The 20,496-nt window shown below is 31.0% G+C and overlaps 1 protein-coding gene across 2 annotated transcripts in view; it reads left to right on the top strand.

Moving 5' to 3' along the window:
• LOC130677904 (synaptotagmin-7) overlaps positions 1 to 20,496 on the top strand; it is a 1,016,663-nt gene that overhangs the window by 818,887 nt on the left and 177,280 nt on the right. For both annotated transcript variants that reach the window (XM_057484877.1, XM_057484884.1), the window contains exon 10: positions 8,285 to 8,394. In XM_057484877.1, coding sequence (XP_057340860.1) covers positions 8,285 to 8,394 — 110 coding nt within the window. The remainder of the gene's footprint in view (positions 1 to 8,284; positions 8,395 to 20,496) is intronic.

Below are 20,496 nucleotides of genomic sequence, written 5' to 3'. Positions count from 1 at the left end.
TATTTTAGCATTTTCTACAAGCGTTTTCAGAGGTGTAACTATAGGTTTAAACATTTCACGCATTGTTTGTTCACTTGTATCTTTACCTAACTTTAATTTTTTATGTTTTTCACGGATGGCGTCACTAGCTATAGATATTTGGTGTAACATTTCCTGCTGTTGGGAAATATTTTTTAAATCCATGTTGTCACGATCAAGTACTTTACGTAACTGCATAAAATTCATCGATTGAAAATTAATTTATACGAATAAAATTATCAAAACCTTTTCTGTATCGTCCATTATTCAAATCACTATCTTTATCAATAACAACAAAACCATATCTATTGCTAGAATCATTATTCCAACATGCTGAGCACAATTCTTTAAAAGTATTATATGACATGTCAGTATTCACATGATCATTATAGATATGTTTTAAATTCATTTCATCTTGACGAAAAAGTACGAGAAATTTGACATTATCACGTGTCAGATGTTTTGGAATACGTGTATAAGTTTGACAAAGATAAAAACTGTCAACATCGTTATGCCTACCCATACAAAAATATGCTCTTATATGATCTTGTTTCTCACATGCTACATCATCAAATATCATTAGTGAATTTGGCTGTGCGCCATCCGGTTTTACAACTTCTTCATGATCATTAAATGGAAAATAACCTAGACCTTCTATCGGTTGTAGAAGTGATTCTAAAAATTTGTATTTCGGCTGGTTTAGAGATTTAGAATATAGATATATATTTTCAAATCTCAAGCCGTTAGGATGAGTAATTAATGCAAGAAGCGCATTGGTTTTTCCACAATTTGATGGTCCACAGAGCACTGCACGAACGGTATTTGGTAGTAGGGTACCATGCCGTTTTGGAGATTTTTTATCTCCTTGAACGATTTGATCGAAATTAATAACTGGTAATTTAGCTGATTGTTTCTGATATTTCATTTTTATTTTTCAAGATGTCGTGATGTTCATTCAACGATATTCAAATGACAACTCATTCGATTACCTATAAGTATTACCGTTTTATAGAATTTAAATTCAGTCGTGATGCATCAATGATTGAGTGTAGATGTATAAATAAGACGATGAAAATTGGTAGAGGTTTTGTTAATAGTATCATTAATAAACTACCGATTGAATTACATGTGCCGGGTTATCAATATTGTGGCCCAGGTACAAAGTTAACAAAAAGATTAGCTCGTGGTGATCCGGGTATCAATCCTCTAGATAAAGCGTGCAAAGAACACGATATTGCATACACACAAAATCCTAATAATATCGTTGCACGTCACGAGGCTGATAGAGAACTTGCAGAAAAGGCCTTGAAACGTGTTCACGCAGAAGACGCGAGTATTGGTGAAAAAACAGTTGCTTGGGGTGTTAATAAAACTATGAGAATAAAAAGGAGTTTGGGTATGGGTCTGAAAGAGTCAGTGTCAAAGAAAAAAAAACGAAGTCCAAACAAAACAACTAAAAAGAGTGAGAAAAAAAAGACATCCATAGCGGTTGGGAGGGTAAAAAAAAAAATAAAAAGCTCCGTGTTTCCATAAAAAATATAGTCAAATTCGCTAAAAAATCTATGACTGGCTTAGAGCCAGTTAAATCAGCATTGAAAAGTGCTCGTGAGGCAGTAAAACAAGCTGGCAGTAAAAAAAAAATTAAATTACCTCATGTTTTACCATTACCAACAAAAGTTGGTGGTATACTACCATTTTTGATACCATTATTTGCTGGCTTAAGTGCTACTGGTGCTCTGGCTGGTGGTGCTGCAAGTATAGCTCGGGTTATACGTAAAGCTAACTCAGCTAAACGAAAATTTGATGAAAGTAAGCGTCACAACGAAACAATGGAAGCAATAGCACTTGGCAAAGGTTTATATCTGACACCATACACAAAAGGTATGGGTTTATATCTGAGTCCTTACCCAAAAAACGAATAATGCTACCACATCGAGCACTCACTAACTTTGATTTGCTGAAGTATGCTAAAGATTTGGAAATTCTACACTTTCGAGGTGTTTTCATGAGAAATGATTTACCAAAATCAGGACCAAGAATCAATGAATCCGCAATTATAAACCTTGATGATAAAAATGGATCTGGTTCACACTGGGTTGCATACAAGAAAAATGGTAATAATGTGGTATACTTTGATAGTTTTGGTAATTTACAACCACCAGAAGATCTCATGGAATATCTTGATGTTGGTAGCATAAAATATAATTATAAGCGATATCAGGATTTTAATACAGTAATATGCGGTCATTTGTGTCTCAAATTTCTCAGTGACCAGCTATAAATTGATGTGAATTAATCAACTAGACATCAGTCATGGCCGATTCGTTCACATTAACACTGTCAGGAAATTCCTCTGTATTAGAGGCTGATTATTTTCCACCCATTGAACTATCACCATTGAAAAAATATGCTTTGGGTCTTGTGGAACTCTTAACGTTTAATTCAATACCTAATATTGATGTTGGTGCTAACAAGTTTTATATAGCTAGTGGTGCAGACAAAAATCGTGTTTCAGAAATAGATCGTTATTTGACAGATGCTCAAAGAGAAAAGGTATTGGCTGATACTGTAATAACAATACCAACGGGCAGTTATGAGTTAAAAGATATTGAAAAGTATTTATTAAAAGAGCTACCGGAAAATTTGGAATTCAGCCTCAAAGCAAACAATAATGAATTGCATAGTGAAATTAAGTGCAGTAAGCCTATAAATTTTGAGCCTAAAGATTCAATTGCATCGTTATTAGGATTTACGAATCGATCTCTAGCACCAAATATCTTGCACAAGTCTGATTTACCAGTAACGATTCTCAAAATTAATGCGTTGAGACTTGAGTGTAATATTACTAGTGGTGCATACATAAATAATCACAAAGCGCACACAATCCATGAGTTTTTCCCGTCTGTTGCACCTGGATATAAGATCATTGAAATCCCATCGCACATCATTTACCTTCCAGTCGCCGTCGATACAATACGTAATCTTAGAGTGTCCATAGTAGATCAGGATGGGAAATCTGTGAATTTTCGCGGTGAAACAATAACTATACGATTACACATAAAGTCTATAAAATAATGGGAATTGTTTTTAATACGAAAACTGGTGGAGGGTATAAAATTGAGTCAAGATGCCTCAAACCGATCAGTCATCGTGCACATGCCAAAGTGTTAACACATCAGAACGCTCAATTTCTCAAAAGTCTCGGATTAAAGTTACGTGGAAAATTGGGAAAATAAAGAAAATTAATTTTTGCTGCATTATATTACCATGGCGGAAATCTTAGACATTCAGAAACCAATTGTGTATGATGAATCGATTGCACACTATGAACTTCATGCACATCAACCATACGCATCATCAACATTAAATAATAACGATGAAATCCGTATCTGTGTGCAAAATCAAGGCTTATGTTTATTACTAAACAAAAGTACACTACACATAACTGGAAAATTTACAAAATCAGATGGGACTGCAGTTAATGGAACAATGGAGTTGGTGAATATGGCTGTTTGTCATATGATTGAAGAATTATCCCTACTACTAAATGGTGTTGTGATTGATCAATGTAAAAATGTAGCTATTACATGTCTGATGAAGAGTTACACATCTCTAAGTCCAGGACAGCGAAATCTTATGGAAAATGCTGGGTGGTTGATGGGTGATGCTAATAAATTAACTAATGATGATGGATACTTTGATGTATCCATACCATTAAGTGTCATGCTTGGGTTTGCTGAAGATTACAATCGTATTGTCATGAATGCAACATATGAGTTAGTTATCAGAAGATCAAATACTGATCTTAACGCTTACATACATAAACCAGCAACAGTTACTGATGTTGCTGCAAACGTTAAGATTACTCTAAATAAAGTTGAGTGGCTCATACCACACATCACTATATCTGATAAGCAGAAAATTCAAGCATTAAATTATATATCAAGTGATCCAGCTATTTCAATGAGTTTTCGTTCATGGGAGTTGTATGAATATCCATTACTTCCAGCAACTACAAAACACATTTGGCAAATTAAAACATCAACACAGCTGGAGAAACCACGTTATGTGATTCTGGGATTTCAAACTGCGAGGAAAAACGCAGTTAAAAAAGATGCCAGTCAATTTGATCATTGTAATCTTAGAGATGTAAAACTTTTCCTCAATTCTCAAAGTTATCCTTATGGTAATTTGAATCTTGATATCGATCGCAATCAGTATGCAATATTATATGATATGTACACTAATTTTCGAACATCATACTATGGTAAAGAACCAGAACCATTGTTGACAAAGGCAGCATTTTTAAAAGAAGCCCGACTTTATGTAATTGATTGTTCTAAACAAAATGAAGCTATAAAATCTGGGCCAGTGGATGTTAGAGTAGAATTTGAATCTAAAGTTCCATTTTCACCCCGAACATCAGCATACTGTCTAATTTTACACGATCGTATAATTGAATATAATCCTATAAGTAATAATGTTAGAAAATTAATGTAAGCGATATTTTGTACTCTATAAGATAAAGGTTTTGAATAAATAATAATAATGAAAAATAAAAATTTAATTCAAGTGTTTTTTTATTTTATTATTTTTACGTTACAGTTTAACCTATAATTTAATATTATAATTTTTATTTATATAATTATATTTGTTAACTAATACAGGTTCTAGAATAATATTTAGTTTATCAATTCTGCGTCTAAAACGCTCACGATCTGCAGCTGCTTGCATCCATTTACCTTTCCTAGCATATTGATATGCGAAATTCCATACTCGCATATGATGAATAATGGGTGTTGGATTAAATCGAACTTTTTTCTTAACAATTATATCATGTGAATCTGTTTTATTCTGTAAAAGTTATTAATTTATAGCACAACGAATTTCTAAGGAAATACATTATTTTCTTAAAAAGACGTTAGAACTATATGTACAATAATTTATTTTCCGTTCATTACATGCATAACAGTTTTTCTTGTATGGATAAATGTCACCTACACCATCGTGTTCATGACACACTTGATAGTCCATGATTTTTTGGTTATTTTTTAGGTGCACTGGTAACTTATCCCAAGCTTGACTGATTTCAGCTCGCGCGAATAGCATAATGAATGTTTCATCGAGACAAGCAATATCACGATCTTGCATTTTACTTAAATCACTCAATTGATAGTAAAGTTGTACAGACTTGTCATATGATGAGCCTTCACCCCAGTGCGCGATAAACCATTGCTTGATTTGTTTAGCATTTTCAAATGCACATGAATAAACACCTTTACTTCTCAAATGATCTATCCTATTTGGACATATTGGTCTTGAATATTCATCTAAATCCTCATTGAAAAATCGCATTTTCTCCAAATCAATTACTGGTACCGCATAGTTAATTAGTTTTTCAAGAAGGTTTTTCTTTCGTGCTCCTTGCACATAAAAATATGAAGCTTTTTTTGTAAAAGTGTAAACATTACTTGACAATGTATCGTATGAGTCTTCACCAGTATCCCATAAAATTCCATGACCACATCCTCTTTGATCCACGTTTTCATGTAATATAGTAGTATTACTGTGCTCTATCGGTGACTCATAAATAGAATGAAAACGAGATTCATACATCTTTTCAGAAAGCGTAATATCAGTAATGTAGACTTCTTTGAATACAAATGATCCGTCGGGGATTTCGAAACCCACGAAATCGATTATAAACTCCATTTCCACAATTGCAATTAATTAATTTGAATGTCCTGCGGCATAAAGAGTTAACTTAAAAGGGTTTGAACAATTTAGAAACTATTTAAAAGTTTTAAAAGAGATTTAAACAGGGATTAAATTATTTTATTGGAAGAAGTATGTAAGACTTGTGAGGAAAAATATAAATAACTTACCTATGAGGAAGACTGACTGACTTTGTATCTAAGTTTCACGTGAAAATTGAAACTATAACTGATTGATGGTTGAACAAAATATCAGCTTTTTATATTACCCTCCCACCTTAACTACTAACCACCCCACTTTGACTACTACTCACCCCCACCTTTACCTAAATTATAGTTTTAAACGGGTTAAATTAAAAGGGTTGAACGATTGACAAACTATTTAAAACTATTAAAAAATATTTTTAAATTTAAAAAAAAAATTTTTAACTTTTAAAAAAAATTTAAATTAAAAAAAAAATTTTAATTTAAAAAAAAATTTTTAATTTTAAAAAAAAATTTTAATTTCAAAAAAAAAAAATTTTAATTAAAAAAAAAAAATTTTTAATTAAAAAAAAAAAAATTTAATTTAAAAAAAAAAATTTTTAATTTTTAAAAAATATTTTAAACTTTTAAAACTTTTAAAAAATATTGAAAACTTCTTAAAATTATTTAAAACTTATTCAGAATGAGAACGGCCTCTGAAAATCTGCAGAAATCTGTTTTATCGGGGGGGTGAAGCCCCCCATTTTAACTACTGACCTCAAAAACCTAAAACCAATAGGTTCTGAGAAAAAAATTATTCAATTTAGGTTTTTTTCAAATGCTTATTATTTATAAACAAATGGCGAGCGTCTTCTGATTCTTTTTAGAATTTCTTAATATCCTATTAGGTATCGAAAAAAAACGATTGGAGCAAAATCAAAGGTGTTTCTATTTGATTTTGTAAATCCATGTAAAACTGACTACTTTCTGTGGGCTATGAAGTAATTGTTCGAAAAATTTGAAAATCTGTAGACTTTATCCTTATATTAGCAGCTGCTCTTCAGAATTTTTACAGATTTTCAGCTACTATTATTTTGGGGGTACAGCATGATGAAAAAAAAAAAAAAAATTTTTTTTTATTTCTATCTAAAATTTTTTTACAATAACACATCAAATCACTCTGCATCCTTATTAGAAGTTCTTACTTTTTTTCATTCTCGCACCCAAGTGGGTGGACGGCCAAAATTTGAGGAATTTTTTTTTGACAACGATAAATCATTGCGGATATAACAAAAAAAAACTTTTGAAAAAAAAAAAACTTTTTTCAAAATTTTTTTTTTCAATTTTTTTCGATAATCGATCTTTTTGATCAAAGAAATGAAGATAATCGGTAAAAAAAAACATTTTCAAATCGAAAAAATGAACAAAAACCAAGAAACTACCAATTATAGTGATTTTTGACAAAATCGATAAATTTAAAGCATCGGGGCACTTAGAAAGAAAAATCGCAGCGATTTGAATTTTTCAGGGTTTTTTCAGGACACCTTGAGGTTAAAAAAAAGATGAAGATATCCTTTGTTCATCCGTTATATCCAAAGTTATAGCAAGATTTCCGAATATCCTTAAATTTGCGAATTTTTACCTGTTTTTTACTAAACAATATCGCTTTAAAAAAATTTTTATATTAAATGTTGCTAATTTTGCCTTATAGAGAATGTTTTTCAGTTTTCAAAACCCTGCTTCCATTCTCTGTACGACCAATACATCAGGAGTTATTGATTATCAAAGCCAAAATGGACTTTTTTGCTTTGATCAATGATAACTCGACGTCAAATTGTCGTAGAGACTTTTTTAGGCCACCAAATTGAAGGGCACAAAATTTCCTAGAAAAGTCATACGGTCGGATTATTCAAAAAAATTTATTGACGCCCATAGAGGTATTGAAAGACCAGCAAAAATTTTGAAAATTTTTTTTTCGTTGGTTTTTTATGATTACTCCGGAACCGTACATGAAAAAAAATTTTGAGATTCAGATCTGAAAACTAGAAACTTAAGGCTACAATTTGCATTTTTTCATTTCCTTATACGACTATTTTTCACTGAGTTACAGCATGTTGAAAATCACCCAAAAATTTCGGATTTTTTATCTATCCCTTAATTTTTGTGACCAGTGTATGTAATTCATACATAAGCTTTCCAACCATATGTACTTCCCGACTCAGCTTGTCAAGCTGAGTTTGGAGGTGGCAAAATTTTTCAGAAATTTCGTCTTGAAGTCAAATACAATAGTTAGATTTCTATGATATCGACTAACGAATGAGAATAATAAATGTTACGATTTACTTACATACAATCAAAATTAAAACTAATAGATGAACTTGATTGAAGTACAAAGGCATTAAACACATGCTTATTTCCACTAATAGTATTCACTAATGCCTGCTTGTTCCAGTACTTGCCTTGAATAGACCAGAAAAACTTTACTTTTTAGTCATTCAATTTATCCTTCTGTTCACTATGGACATTATAAATTATTATATATAATTTGATATAATTTGGATATTAACATTGAATTCAAATATGTGCAGGTTTTCCAATCCAAAAATTGCAAAGCCGTGTGCTTCATCTTCATGTTTTCGACTATGATAGATTTTCAAGAGACGATTCCATCGGTGAAATGTTCTTACCTCTCTGCCAGGTAAATTAAGTTTGTTAATTTATACTCACATAAGTTTCACGACATGTTTTGTGGAGCACGCTGTTTGCTATAATAAATCTCTGACAATTGAAATTCCTGATGAGAAATCTCAAAAATAACAGAAAGTTTCTAATATCATGATATTATAAAATTACACAGGTCTACAATGATTTTGGTGCTGCTAAAAGTAAAACTGATTTCAAGTACATTCGGTACCCTGATAAAAACGTGATACTTCCTTTTTTAATGCTACGTAAAGTTTTCGAGATTTTCATTTATTATAAAACAAAAGAAAATTTAATTCAAAACAGTAAAATACATTTAATTACACATTCCCGTGTAATACTCCAACAGTAATCTGCCATCATATGCTCATTCCAGCGACCTTGGTATCTATCTTCCATCATCTTTAAATCTTGATGAAAACGTTCTCATTATAGTGCCGGATAGCTCAACTGGTAGAGCACTCGGCGCGATACCGAATTGGTCTGGGTTCGATTCCCAGTTCGGGCTATCTATATTTTTCTCAATTTATCTATAAATTGTCTTATTGAGAAGGTTTGCATGTTTAGGTTTCCACTATATTTAAATGGTGGCATATCGACGGCATATCAATATTATCAATTTAAAAAAAAATTTATTGATTATAATGACATTAATTATGATAAAATACGTTTTTTAGGTTATTATATCGATCGATACAAACCTGAACGTAGCTTCATAATTTTGACAGCTTCGCACGTAACCAAAACGTAACCTAGAATTAGCGGCACCAAACAAAACATTTTTTTTTGTAGACCTGTGTTATCAGTGACTAAACAATGTCTTTTTCAGAAATATTTTCTTCAATACTATATATATAAAAGATATAATATATAGAAACATATGTGTTATCTTTTTTTGTTAAGACTATTACATGAAGAGTTAGGTAATGACGCACGCTGCTTGTGATTTTGGGAGCAGCATTTTTTAGGCTTACTATTTATAGATCTGGTCATCAGTACTAGTTATATGAGGCATTAACACTCCAAAAGGACCTTATTAGCCTATAAGATAACTGCCACTCCCTAGAAAACCATAATTTTACAACAGCAGCACAACAGCTTAGCTAATATACGGCATGGTAATTATGGTTCAGGTACCTGATTTATTGGGCGAAAGGAAATCCGGTTTCTATTCCGGAACCCGGCAGCGAAACCGTATACAATTCGTTCACTCGCAAGAGTGTTCGTCGGGGCAATCCAAAATGACCTGGAGACGTCGACAGGAAGTCCGGAAAGAGTTTCCTTTTCTGTATAAGCGTTCAAGTTCCCTGGAAACTTTCAGCAAGGAGATAGGGTTTAGAGCTCAAGGAGCTCGAAAACAGCTGGAAGTTTTAGGGCTGGCCCGCAGGGTCAACCGATAGACAGAATTTTTTTTTCGATCTCGCATGAAAATTTGTTGGTTTACGATGTTTTGAGAAGCTCTCCAAAAATCAGCTCGATAAAAAATTTTCAAGAGGTTGCTCACAAATTTTGAAAATATCAAAAATAATCGAAATTCGGATTTTTATTTCTACATTTTTTTCTTTCTCGTGGCAGCAATAGTTTATATTTGTAAAATAATGACTATGCTGAAAATTTCAGCCCAAAATTTAAATATTTTAACGGCGCTCAAGAATTTTGAATATTAACTGATTATATGTTAACTAATAGTTCGAATTAGTTATTGTTTTTTTATAACTCAATTATTGTCATTTTACTTAAATATAACTTTTGCATAACCGAAAATATATAGGACAGTCTTAAACAATAAAATTTGGTAAGTTTTGAATAAGGGAAAAAACCTACAAATTGAATTAAAAAATAAAAAAAGTATGTAAAAAACTTGATATTACTATTTCTCGGGTTATATTTTCATTCATTGTCATGCAAATTGATGGTGAGAAAATCGAGAAGCTTTATTATTAATATTTAAGGGCCGCTCAAAAACGTCAGAAAGACAGCACTCGGAAACATTCAAAATTATTGAGCGAGGTTTCAATATTCAAATTTTGGTCTGAAATTCTCAGCGTAGTCATGATTTTACAAATATAAACCATTGCTGCCACGAGATAAAAAAAATGTAGAAATGAAAATCCGAATTTCGATTATTTTTGATATTTTTAAAATTCGTGAGCGACCTCTTGAAAATTTTTTATCGAGCTGATTTTTGGAGAGGCTTCTCAAAACATTGTAAACCAACAAATTTTCATGCAAGATCGAAAAAAAAAATAGTCGGTTTTTTTGCGCCACCCTAATATATATATATATATATATATATATATATATATATATATATATATATATATATATATATATATACACTGGTCACAGAAATTAAGGGATAGAAAAAAAATCCGAAATTTTTAGGTGATTTTCAACATGCTGTAACTCGGTGGAAAATGGTCGTATAAAAAATCTAAAAAAAGCAAATTGTAGCCTCAAGTTTCTAGTTTTCAGATCTGGACCTCAAAATTTTTTATCATGTACGGTTCCGGAGTAATCATGAGAAAACCAACGAAAAAAAAATTTTCAAAATTTTTGCTGGTCTTTCAATACCTCTATGGGCGACAATAAATTTTTTTGAATAATCCGACTATCTGACTTTTCTTGGAAATTTTATGCCCTTTAATTTGGTGGCCTTAAAAAGTCTCTACGACGATTTGGCGCCGAGTTATCATTGATCAAAGCAAAAAAGTCTATTTTGGCTTTGATAATCAATAACTCCGGATGTATTGGTCGTACAGAGAATGGAAGCAGGGTTTTGAAAACTGGAAAACATTCTCTATAAGGCAAAATTAGTGGCATTTGATAGAAAAATTTTTTTTAAAGCGATATTGTTTGGTAAAAAACAGGTCAAAATTCACAAATTCATGGATATTCGGAAATCTTGCTATAACTTTGGATATGAAGGATGAACAAAGGATATCTTCGACTTTTTTTTAACCTCAAAGTGTTCTGAAAAAACCCTCGAAATTTCAAATCGCTGCGATTTTTCTTTCTTAGTGCCCCGAAGCTTTAAATTTATCGATTTTGTCAAAAATCACCATAATTGGTAGGTTCTCGGTTTTTGTTCATTTTTTCGATTTGAAAATGGTTTTTTTACCGATAATCTTCATTTCTTCGATCAAAAAGATCGATTATCGAAAAAAATTGAAAAAAAAAAAATTTTTTTTTTTTCAAATTTTTTTTTTTCAAAAATTTTTTTTTTTTCAAAATTTTTTTTTTTGTTGTATCTGCAATGATTTATCATTGTCAAAAAAAATTCCTAAAATTTTTTTTACCGCTGTAACTGCATCTGCTTCAAATGTCAACTTACCAAACATACCCTTTGGGTAACTCTAATGCCGGCGGAAAAAAAATTTTAGGAATTTTTTTTGACAATGATAAATCATTGCAGATACAACAAAAAAAAAAATTTTGAAAAAAAAAAAATTTTTGAAAAAAAAAAATTTGAAAAAAAAAAAATTTTTTTTTTTTAAATTTTTTTCGATAATCGATCTTTTTGATCGAAGAAATGAAGATTATCGGTAAAAAAACCATTTTCAAATCGAAAAAATGAACAAAAACCGAGAACCTACCAATTATGGTGATTTTTGACAAAATCGATAAATTTAAAGCTTCGGGGCACTAAGAAAGAAAAATCGCAGCGATTTGAAATTTCCAGGGTTTTTTCAGAACACTTTGAGGTTGAAAAAAAGTCGAAGATATCCTTTGTTCATCCTTCATATCCAAAGTTATAGCAAGATTTCCGAATATCCTTGAATTTGTGAATTTTGACCTGTTTTTTACCAAATAATATCGCTTTAAAAAAAATTTTTCTATCAAATGCCACTAATTTTGCCTTATAGAGAATGTTTTCCAGTTTTCAAAACCCTGCTTCCATTCTCTGTACGACCAATACATCCGGAGTTATTGATTATCAAAGCCAAAATGGACTTTTTTGCTTTGATCAATGATAACTCGGCGCCAAATCGTCGTAGAGACTTTTTACGGCCACCAAATTAAAGGGCATAAAATTTCCGAGAAAAGTCAGATAGTCGGATTATTCAAAAAAATTTATTGTCGCCCATAGAGGTATTGAAAGACCAGCAAAAATTTTGAAAATTTTTTTTTCGTTGGTTTTCTCATGATTACTCCGGAACCGTACATGATAAAAAATTTTGAGATTCAGATCTGAAAACTAGAAACTTAAGGCTACAATTTGCTTTTTTTAGATTTTTTATACGACCATTTTCCACCGAGTTACAGCATGTTGAAAATCACCTAAAAATTTCGGATTTTTTTTCTATCCCTTAATTTCTGTGACCAGTGTATATATATATATATATTGTAACATGATGAAAACTTCGACAATGACCCGTGGTATAAAATTATTTAAAGATAATAGATTGTTATCCAGTGAGCTAATTCGGGTGACATCTATGACGAAAAATTCCGAATTTGACCGAGCAATCGATCCAACGCATGGATTGAAACGAGAGATCCGGGATAGACGCCGAACTGAACGGCCACGTTTTTTCTATTTGAACAATTCGACCCCGACCAATTTTGATCCCGACGGTTGAACAACGCGATTTACGACTAAAACGATCAATCCGAGTTTTGATCAACGACTAGTTAAATTAATTGATAGCGACAAGTAGTTTCGACCGACAATAACCGATTTCGTGAACAAGTGAACAAGCCGAAGCCTCGGCGCTAGAACTGAACAAGGTGTGTAACCGATCTGTTAATAATTAAGTGCAGTGCGTACGTAATAATAATTCATTAAATAATTAATTATGCGTAAAAATTATATGATCGTGCAATTTAACGTGTTACCGAAACGAAATATTATTTTATATTTTATTTTATTTCAATCGAACAATTCTGAGAATCACGGATTATCTGTGTCTCATTCGCAACAGCCGTCTTGTCGCCTCGCCGTGTAAGAATACTGTTGCGTAAATATCAAATGTTCGCGCCAGAACACTTGATAACTCTACGCTCTACTATACCAGAGGTGCTGCTATCAACGCGCCCTCTGATACTCGGAATTTCAACTCGATAGCCAGCTACGCGGCAACTGCCATTATTCTACAACACCTGTTATAGAACACCACGTGCTACCAGCATTTATGAAAGTTAATTACATCGTGAAAATTACTCCGCGTCATTGATTATATCATTTTGACCATAACTCGCTGATTCATCAGGTATTTTTTATCATCTATATTATTCAATTATATTCTTAATGTCATACATAAATTCTGTGATCATTTTTATGTTGACCGCGTGTTAAACTAACCTGCCGGCTATATCTATATATATACTCGCCATCACGTGACTTTGCAGCCACAAATAATTTATTTCAAATTTACAATTTACTTTCATTACTCATTGCTTGATTATTTACTCGTACTCGATGTCAACTGGTGTGACTGATGTCATCATTCAGTCATCCAGTAATACTTAATCTCTAAAATAAATATTAAATTTTATTTATGACTGCAAAGGAATAATATACGTTTAGACGCGGTTCTCTACGCATCTAATTAGCATTACTCGGTTCCTACTCGTACTCTACATGTCGCGTAATAAAATTACTTGTGACTTAAAAATTATACTCGAAATATTTGTGACATTGTGAATTATTAATTGTTAATAATTTATTCATTACTGCGCTCTATATAATCTATTAATTCACGTGTATGGTGCCGTGTAAAATTATAGAAAATTGTATTCGATAAACTCGAAAAACTCAATCTTCACATCACTGCGCTCTATATATATATATATATATATATATATATATAATACAATATTTCATGTGTACGGTGCCATGTAATTTATATTGAACTCAAAGAAAACTAAACGCAATCGAATTATGTTCAATAAGTGCTCTGATATAAACTCGTGATCAACTCTTGTACTCTATGCTAGTATCTGTGATTTATTTTTATTAAATATGGACAATACATTCAAAAAGTTAATTTTTTATTTCTTTCACCATCCCGAACCAGCAAACTAAATATTTAATGTAGTTTTTAAGTTAATATTTTACAAATACTCTGACGACACTTTCAAGTATTTCGTTGATACGAACGCTGTATGTGTGTCTCCGGACAATAAAATTAATTTATTTTAATTTCGTCAACCGATTGTGTTTCTTTGAGCAATGAACTGATTTTGTTTTCCGATCCACTACGAGCAATTATGTTTTGTTTATATCGAGCCAAGCCGACAACGGCAATTTATTATTTCGTTTGCAACCGGTTATTTTTGTGATACCGATCAATTATTTTGTTAAATTCTGATAATTATTTAATCGTAATCTTAAATGCTTGACCTTTCCTCGATCCGCCACCCTGAGCCGACATTTTTGATAATTGATTATTTGGTGATTATAAAATCACCTGGCGCTCAACTTAATAATTCTTGAACAAGGTAGCCAAAAATCGTTGGTGTATTCGGACATCACGCTGGTAGATCCCCGGTGATAAAAAACCCGTTACAATATATACATCTCTATAATAGAACCAGATTTGAGAACACGATTGCGCCTAGAATCTTTATCGGATCCTAATGAAATTTTTCACACTTATTCTATAGGCGATTAATACGGTTGAGTTCAATGATGGGCTCAATCGTTCCATTAGTTTAGAAGATATGGCTGTTTAAAATTTTCACGATTTAAAAAAAAAAAATTTTATCCACATTCAAGTTCATAACTTCAAAACTAAAACTCATGGATAATTTCCGTGAAAAGAATTTGAAAGCTTGTCTAATAAGTTTTAATTTAAGACCTTAAACTCGATGTTTTGACCATTTCTTCCAATAATTTGATAGCCTTGAAAATTTTAATAGAATCAAAAAATGTTGAAAATATGGTTTTTATTCAACATCACTGATGCATTTCAAATTGTAATCGAATTTCGTCAGTTGTATTTTACTGTGCACAAAATAAGCTGTAAATTTCATAGCTATTTTATATTTTGAAAGAATGTCTTTTATTACTTATGATATATCAAACGAACCTCTACTCCATCTGATTATCACTTGTCATTACAATAGCACCTACAGTTCTTATCGGATCTTAATGAAAAGCCCTAAGGGTATAAGTATGGTGAATCGGCCCCGGAAAGATATTTGAATGATACTTAGAGAATATGTAGGTACTAATAAAATACTAAGATCCTGAAAGTTTCATATGTCTAACTAAATCCGTTTCCAATAAAATAAATATTACGTAAAAAATAGAAAAATTTGTTTTTCTCAGGATTGGCTTGACCGATTGGTCTAAAAATTTAGTATGTTTTGGGAGCTCATAATAGCTTTCAAAAAATTATGAACAGTTTTATAGCTTCATAAGATCCTTGAAAAAAAAATTGTTTTTTTCTAAATTGTTTTTTCTAACTATGATACAATTTTGGCACAATCATGAAACTATTTTTTTTCAAAACCTTTCGTTTTCCCCTATAACACATAATTTTTTCACATTTTTAAAAAAGGTACGCCATCGTTAAAAAAAATAAAAACCATTTTTCAGCTCAATTAATGCATCTATTCAAAAAGTTTAGGCAATACTTTTTTAATGTAATGCATATTCAGATAGTTTGTAGCTAAGGTAAAGTACCCAGTACTTGGATACTTCTAAAAATGAGACCAGTAGTTGAACAGACTTTTAAAATTGTTGTTATACAAAATCCTTGTATATATTATGGGTAATACGCGCATGTTATAATTATTCAATGATATAGTAATTAATTACCGTAAGTTTTTTCAATTATAACTCAAAAAAATTATATATTTTTTAACTTTAAAGTTGACATGCCGAGAATAGCCGATAGATGCTATTTTTTTCATGAAAAAGATACTATACCGTAAGCCGAACGATCAGTAAAAAAAACGGTATATCATCATTTTAAGTAAAAAAAAATTATGCCGCCCATTGAAATAGTCTTTTCTAAATACTATATATTTTTTGCAAAGACGTAAACTAAAATTTTGATATGAAATATTAACGTCTAACTATACCTCCCAATGTTCAAACCGGTACCCAAAACTTGAACGAGATAGCGTTACATGTTCAAGTATTGGACCCATGTTATTTTCAAGGCATCAGTAGGGGAACAGCGTAAAATTTATTCTAGTGCAATAACAAATAATTTTATTTAATTATTTATTCTTTAAAAAAGATATACGAAAATAAAGTATGAGTGATTCATCAACAATTAGTGTAATAATTTTAAGTGATTTCGTGTGAAAACGTATCTTTTTCATGAAAATAAATTTTTATTATTTTCTAACCAAAAAAAGTTGACAACATATAGGTAAGAAGAAAATTGCGAAAAACATTTATCTGTAAATAAAAAATAATCCGTTACAATTAGTAAAATTTACGATAAAGTTTGTTAAATCCATAAAATTTCACGACTTAACAACTCTACAAAAAACTTAAAAAATTAAACAAGAAGCTATTTAGATCTAAAAGTTCAAATTTTTGTTCTGTCCTTGTAATAAAGAAATTATAATTATAATAAATAAATAAAAGTATTTATGATTTTCAATTCAGGTAACAGTTCATTTTTTGTGTTGTTTTTAGTTCGTAATAATTAATTCATTAGTAACAAAAAATGTATTTAAAAAATCAAATACAAATATTTCTCATTTTTAAATCATCATATTACGTATTCAGAGTATTATTTTTAATATTATTCAATTAATATATTATAATTCTTTTGATATTTCAATAAAACTTTGAAAAATTTTGGTGTGCCTATTGCCATATATTTTATTAGTTCAACTACTGCTCCCGGAGTGTTCAACTACTGCGGCTTGTCAGAGTTGATCGTTCAACTACTACTCCTTTCATAGTCTATCTTAAAAACGTTGTCAAAATACAAATATCCCTCGCAGATTTAAATCACGGTGGAAACACCGTGGAAGTGTAAACACCGTGGATCGATGGTGGTTACACGGTGGGGTTGTTCCATTTCACCACCGGGTATACACAGTGTATCCACTGTGATTACGCGGTGTATCCACCATGATTCCACGGTGTCTTGACCACGTTGTATACACGGTGTTTCCACTGTGATTACGCGGTGCATCCACCGTGATTCCACCGTGATTCAAATCTGCGAGGGATGCAATCATCTGCGTTATTTTGCGCTTCAATCAATTCAAAATTGTTTATATTTTCATGAAAATCATTAATTTGAACTAATAATTACAACTTTATATATTAAAAGTAAGGTCAAATACGTTTTACTTTGAAACCTGTTCAACTACTGAGTACTTTACCTTATCAGAAATAATATTTTGTATTTAAAACAATGACAAAAATTTTTTCATCAATGTAAAAAATTACAATAGTTAAAAATAATTAATTATTTATTAATATTAATAAATATTTTAAAAAACAACTTTTTGTTTCACAGCATGCCCGTGTAAAAAAAATTTCTTCCGGAGGGATCCCGCCAGGATCCCGCATTTGTAACCTGCCGCTCATGAGACTGACCAGAACTTTAAGCGGAAGATTGGCGGAACCTTTTAAATTGGTAAAGAGCATAATAATATAGCTATAAAATTCTCAAGAAAAATGTTAGCATTTATTTTGAACGAAAATTAGTAAATTCTGCTAACTTTTATGATGTCTAAGATTTAAAATAGTGCCGCTAAAATTTCTGAAATCTTCCAATAAGAGTATTTTGGGTAATTTCAGGTGAAACTGCGAAATACAAAAAATAATAAAAGTGCCGCGTAAATTCCGGAAATCTTCCGATAAGAGTATTTTAGGTACTTTCAGGTGTAACTGCAGAATACAAAAATACTAATAGTGCTGCGGCAGTATTGGTATTTTTTGTATTCCGCAGTTTCACCTGAAAGCAGCCTATGAACTCTTTTTGGAAGATTCCAGGAATTTACGCGGCACTTTTAGTATTTTTTGTATTCCGCAGTTTTACCTGAAAATACTCAAGATACTCTTATCGGAAGATTTCAGGAATTTTAGCGGCACTATTTAAAATCTTAGACATCAAAAAAGTTAGCAGAATTTACTAATTTTCATTTAAAATAGATTCTAACGTTTTTCTTGAGAATTTTATAGCTATATTATATGCTCTTTACCAATTTAAAAGGTTCCGCTAATCTTCCGCTTGAAGTTCCGGTCAGTCTCATGAGCGGCAGGTTCCAAATGCGGGATCCCTCCGGGAGAAATTTTTTTTACACGGGTAAGCTGTAAAACAAAAAGTTGTTTTCAAAAATATTTATTAATATTAATGAATAATTAATTATTTTTAACTATTTTAATTTTCGACATTGATAAAAAAATTTTGTTATTGTTTTAAATACAAAATATGATTTGTGATAGCTACAAACTATCTGAATATGCATTAAATTAAAAAAGTATAGCCTAAACTTTTTGAATAGATGCATTAATTGAGCTGAAAAATGGTTTTTATTTTTTTCAACGATGGCGTAACTTTTTTAAAAATCTGAAAAAATTATGTCCTATAGGGGAGTACATAAGGCTTTGAAAAAAAATAGTTTCATAATTGTGCCAAAATTGTATCATAGTTAGAAAAAACAATTTAGAAAAAAATAATTTTTTTTTCAAGGATCTCATGAAGCTATAAAACTGTTAATTATTTTTTTTGATAGCTATTATGAGCTCCCAAAACATACTAAATTTTTAGACCAATCGGTCCAGCCAATCCTGAGAAAAAAAAACTTTTTAATTTTTTACATAATATTTATTTTCTTGGAAACGGATTTAGTTAGACAACTGAAACTTTCAGGATCTCAGTATTTTATTAGTATCTACATATCCTCTAAGTATCATTCAAATATCTTTCCGGGGCCGATTCACCCTACTTGTACCCCTAGTGCCTTTTCCACACTTATTATATAGGCGATTATCTTGATCGAGTTCAAAGATGGGCTGAATCGTTCGAATAGTTTCGAAGTTATGGCTGTATGAAATTTTTACGATTTTTCGTAAAAATCAGTTTTTATTCACTGTTGAAGATCATATAACATTAAAACTAAAACTAATAGACAGTTCCAGTAAAAATTATCTTAAAGCTTGTTCAGTAAGCTTCAATTTATTACTTTAAGCTTTATGTTTTGACCATTTTTTTCGATATGTATGAATGCAACGTTTTATATAGATTAATTGGAAAATCTACCTTCCATTTCGACTGCCAAATGTCCTTTTTTTACTAGGTAATTATCTTGATCGAGTTCGAAGATGGACTAAATCGGTCAATTAGTTTAGAAGTTACGGCTATTTCAAATTATCGCGACTTTTCAACAAATTAATTAGGTAGATTTTTTGTAAATCTAACGATTGTATCTGTCCTCGTGGTCGATTTTTCGAGGAATTTTGTAAAAAGCTATCATAATTGGTTGTGTAGGGTTCAAAAATACCACTCGTTAAGAAATTTAAATATGTATGTACGTATATACATTAGAGTGTATCAAAAAAAAAATGATTTCTTTTCCTTTAGGTCTCATAGTCTCAAAAGTTTCTTTGGGACCTAAAAAAAATACTCCCACAAAATCAGCTCGATATCTCGAAAATTGAGCTGGCAATTTACAAGTTCATTTTCCCATTTAAAATTCATGTAAAAAAATTTTTTTTTAAGTTCTTCGCGGAAGAATCTAAGATAAAAATGTTTTTCCAATTTTGAATTTTATACCCTTCAAGGAAATTAGATTCCCTACAAAAATGTCGTGCATAACCATGCTCGTGACTACAATATAAAAAAAGTTACAAGTTCCCGAATTTCGACAAAAAATTATTTTGGAGTTTACTCCTTCCCAGACAGCATTCAAGTCAGAATGACTGCTTTACCACGTATTTTCGAAGGAGTCTTCAAGAAGTCTTATAATGACTTCTTAAAGGTGTCATTTTTAAGAACTCTTAATTAAGAGTTCATGAAGACTCCATAAATAAGACGTCAGTTTTGTGACGTCTTAATGTATTCTTTTTTCAACTTTTTTGAAGTCAAAATGAAGTCAAAATTAGGAACTCCTTAAGACGTCATGGTAAGTTCATTCTGAAGTCTTATTTGCGGAGTCAGAAAAAAGAACT

Source organism: Microplitis mediator, chromosome 1 (genome assembly GCF_029852145.1).
Source record: "Microplitis mediator isolate UGA2020A chromosome 1, iyMicMedi2.1, whole genome shotgun sequence".
NCBI lineage: Eukaryota > Metazoa > Arthropoda > Insecta > Hymenoptera > Braconidae > Microplitis > Microplitis mediator.
The sequence above is the reverse complement of the archived record's forward strand: the minus strand, read 5'-3'. Positions and strand labels throughout refer to the sequence as shown.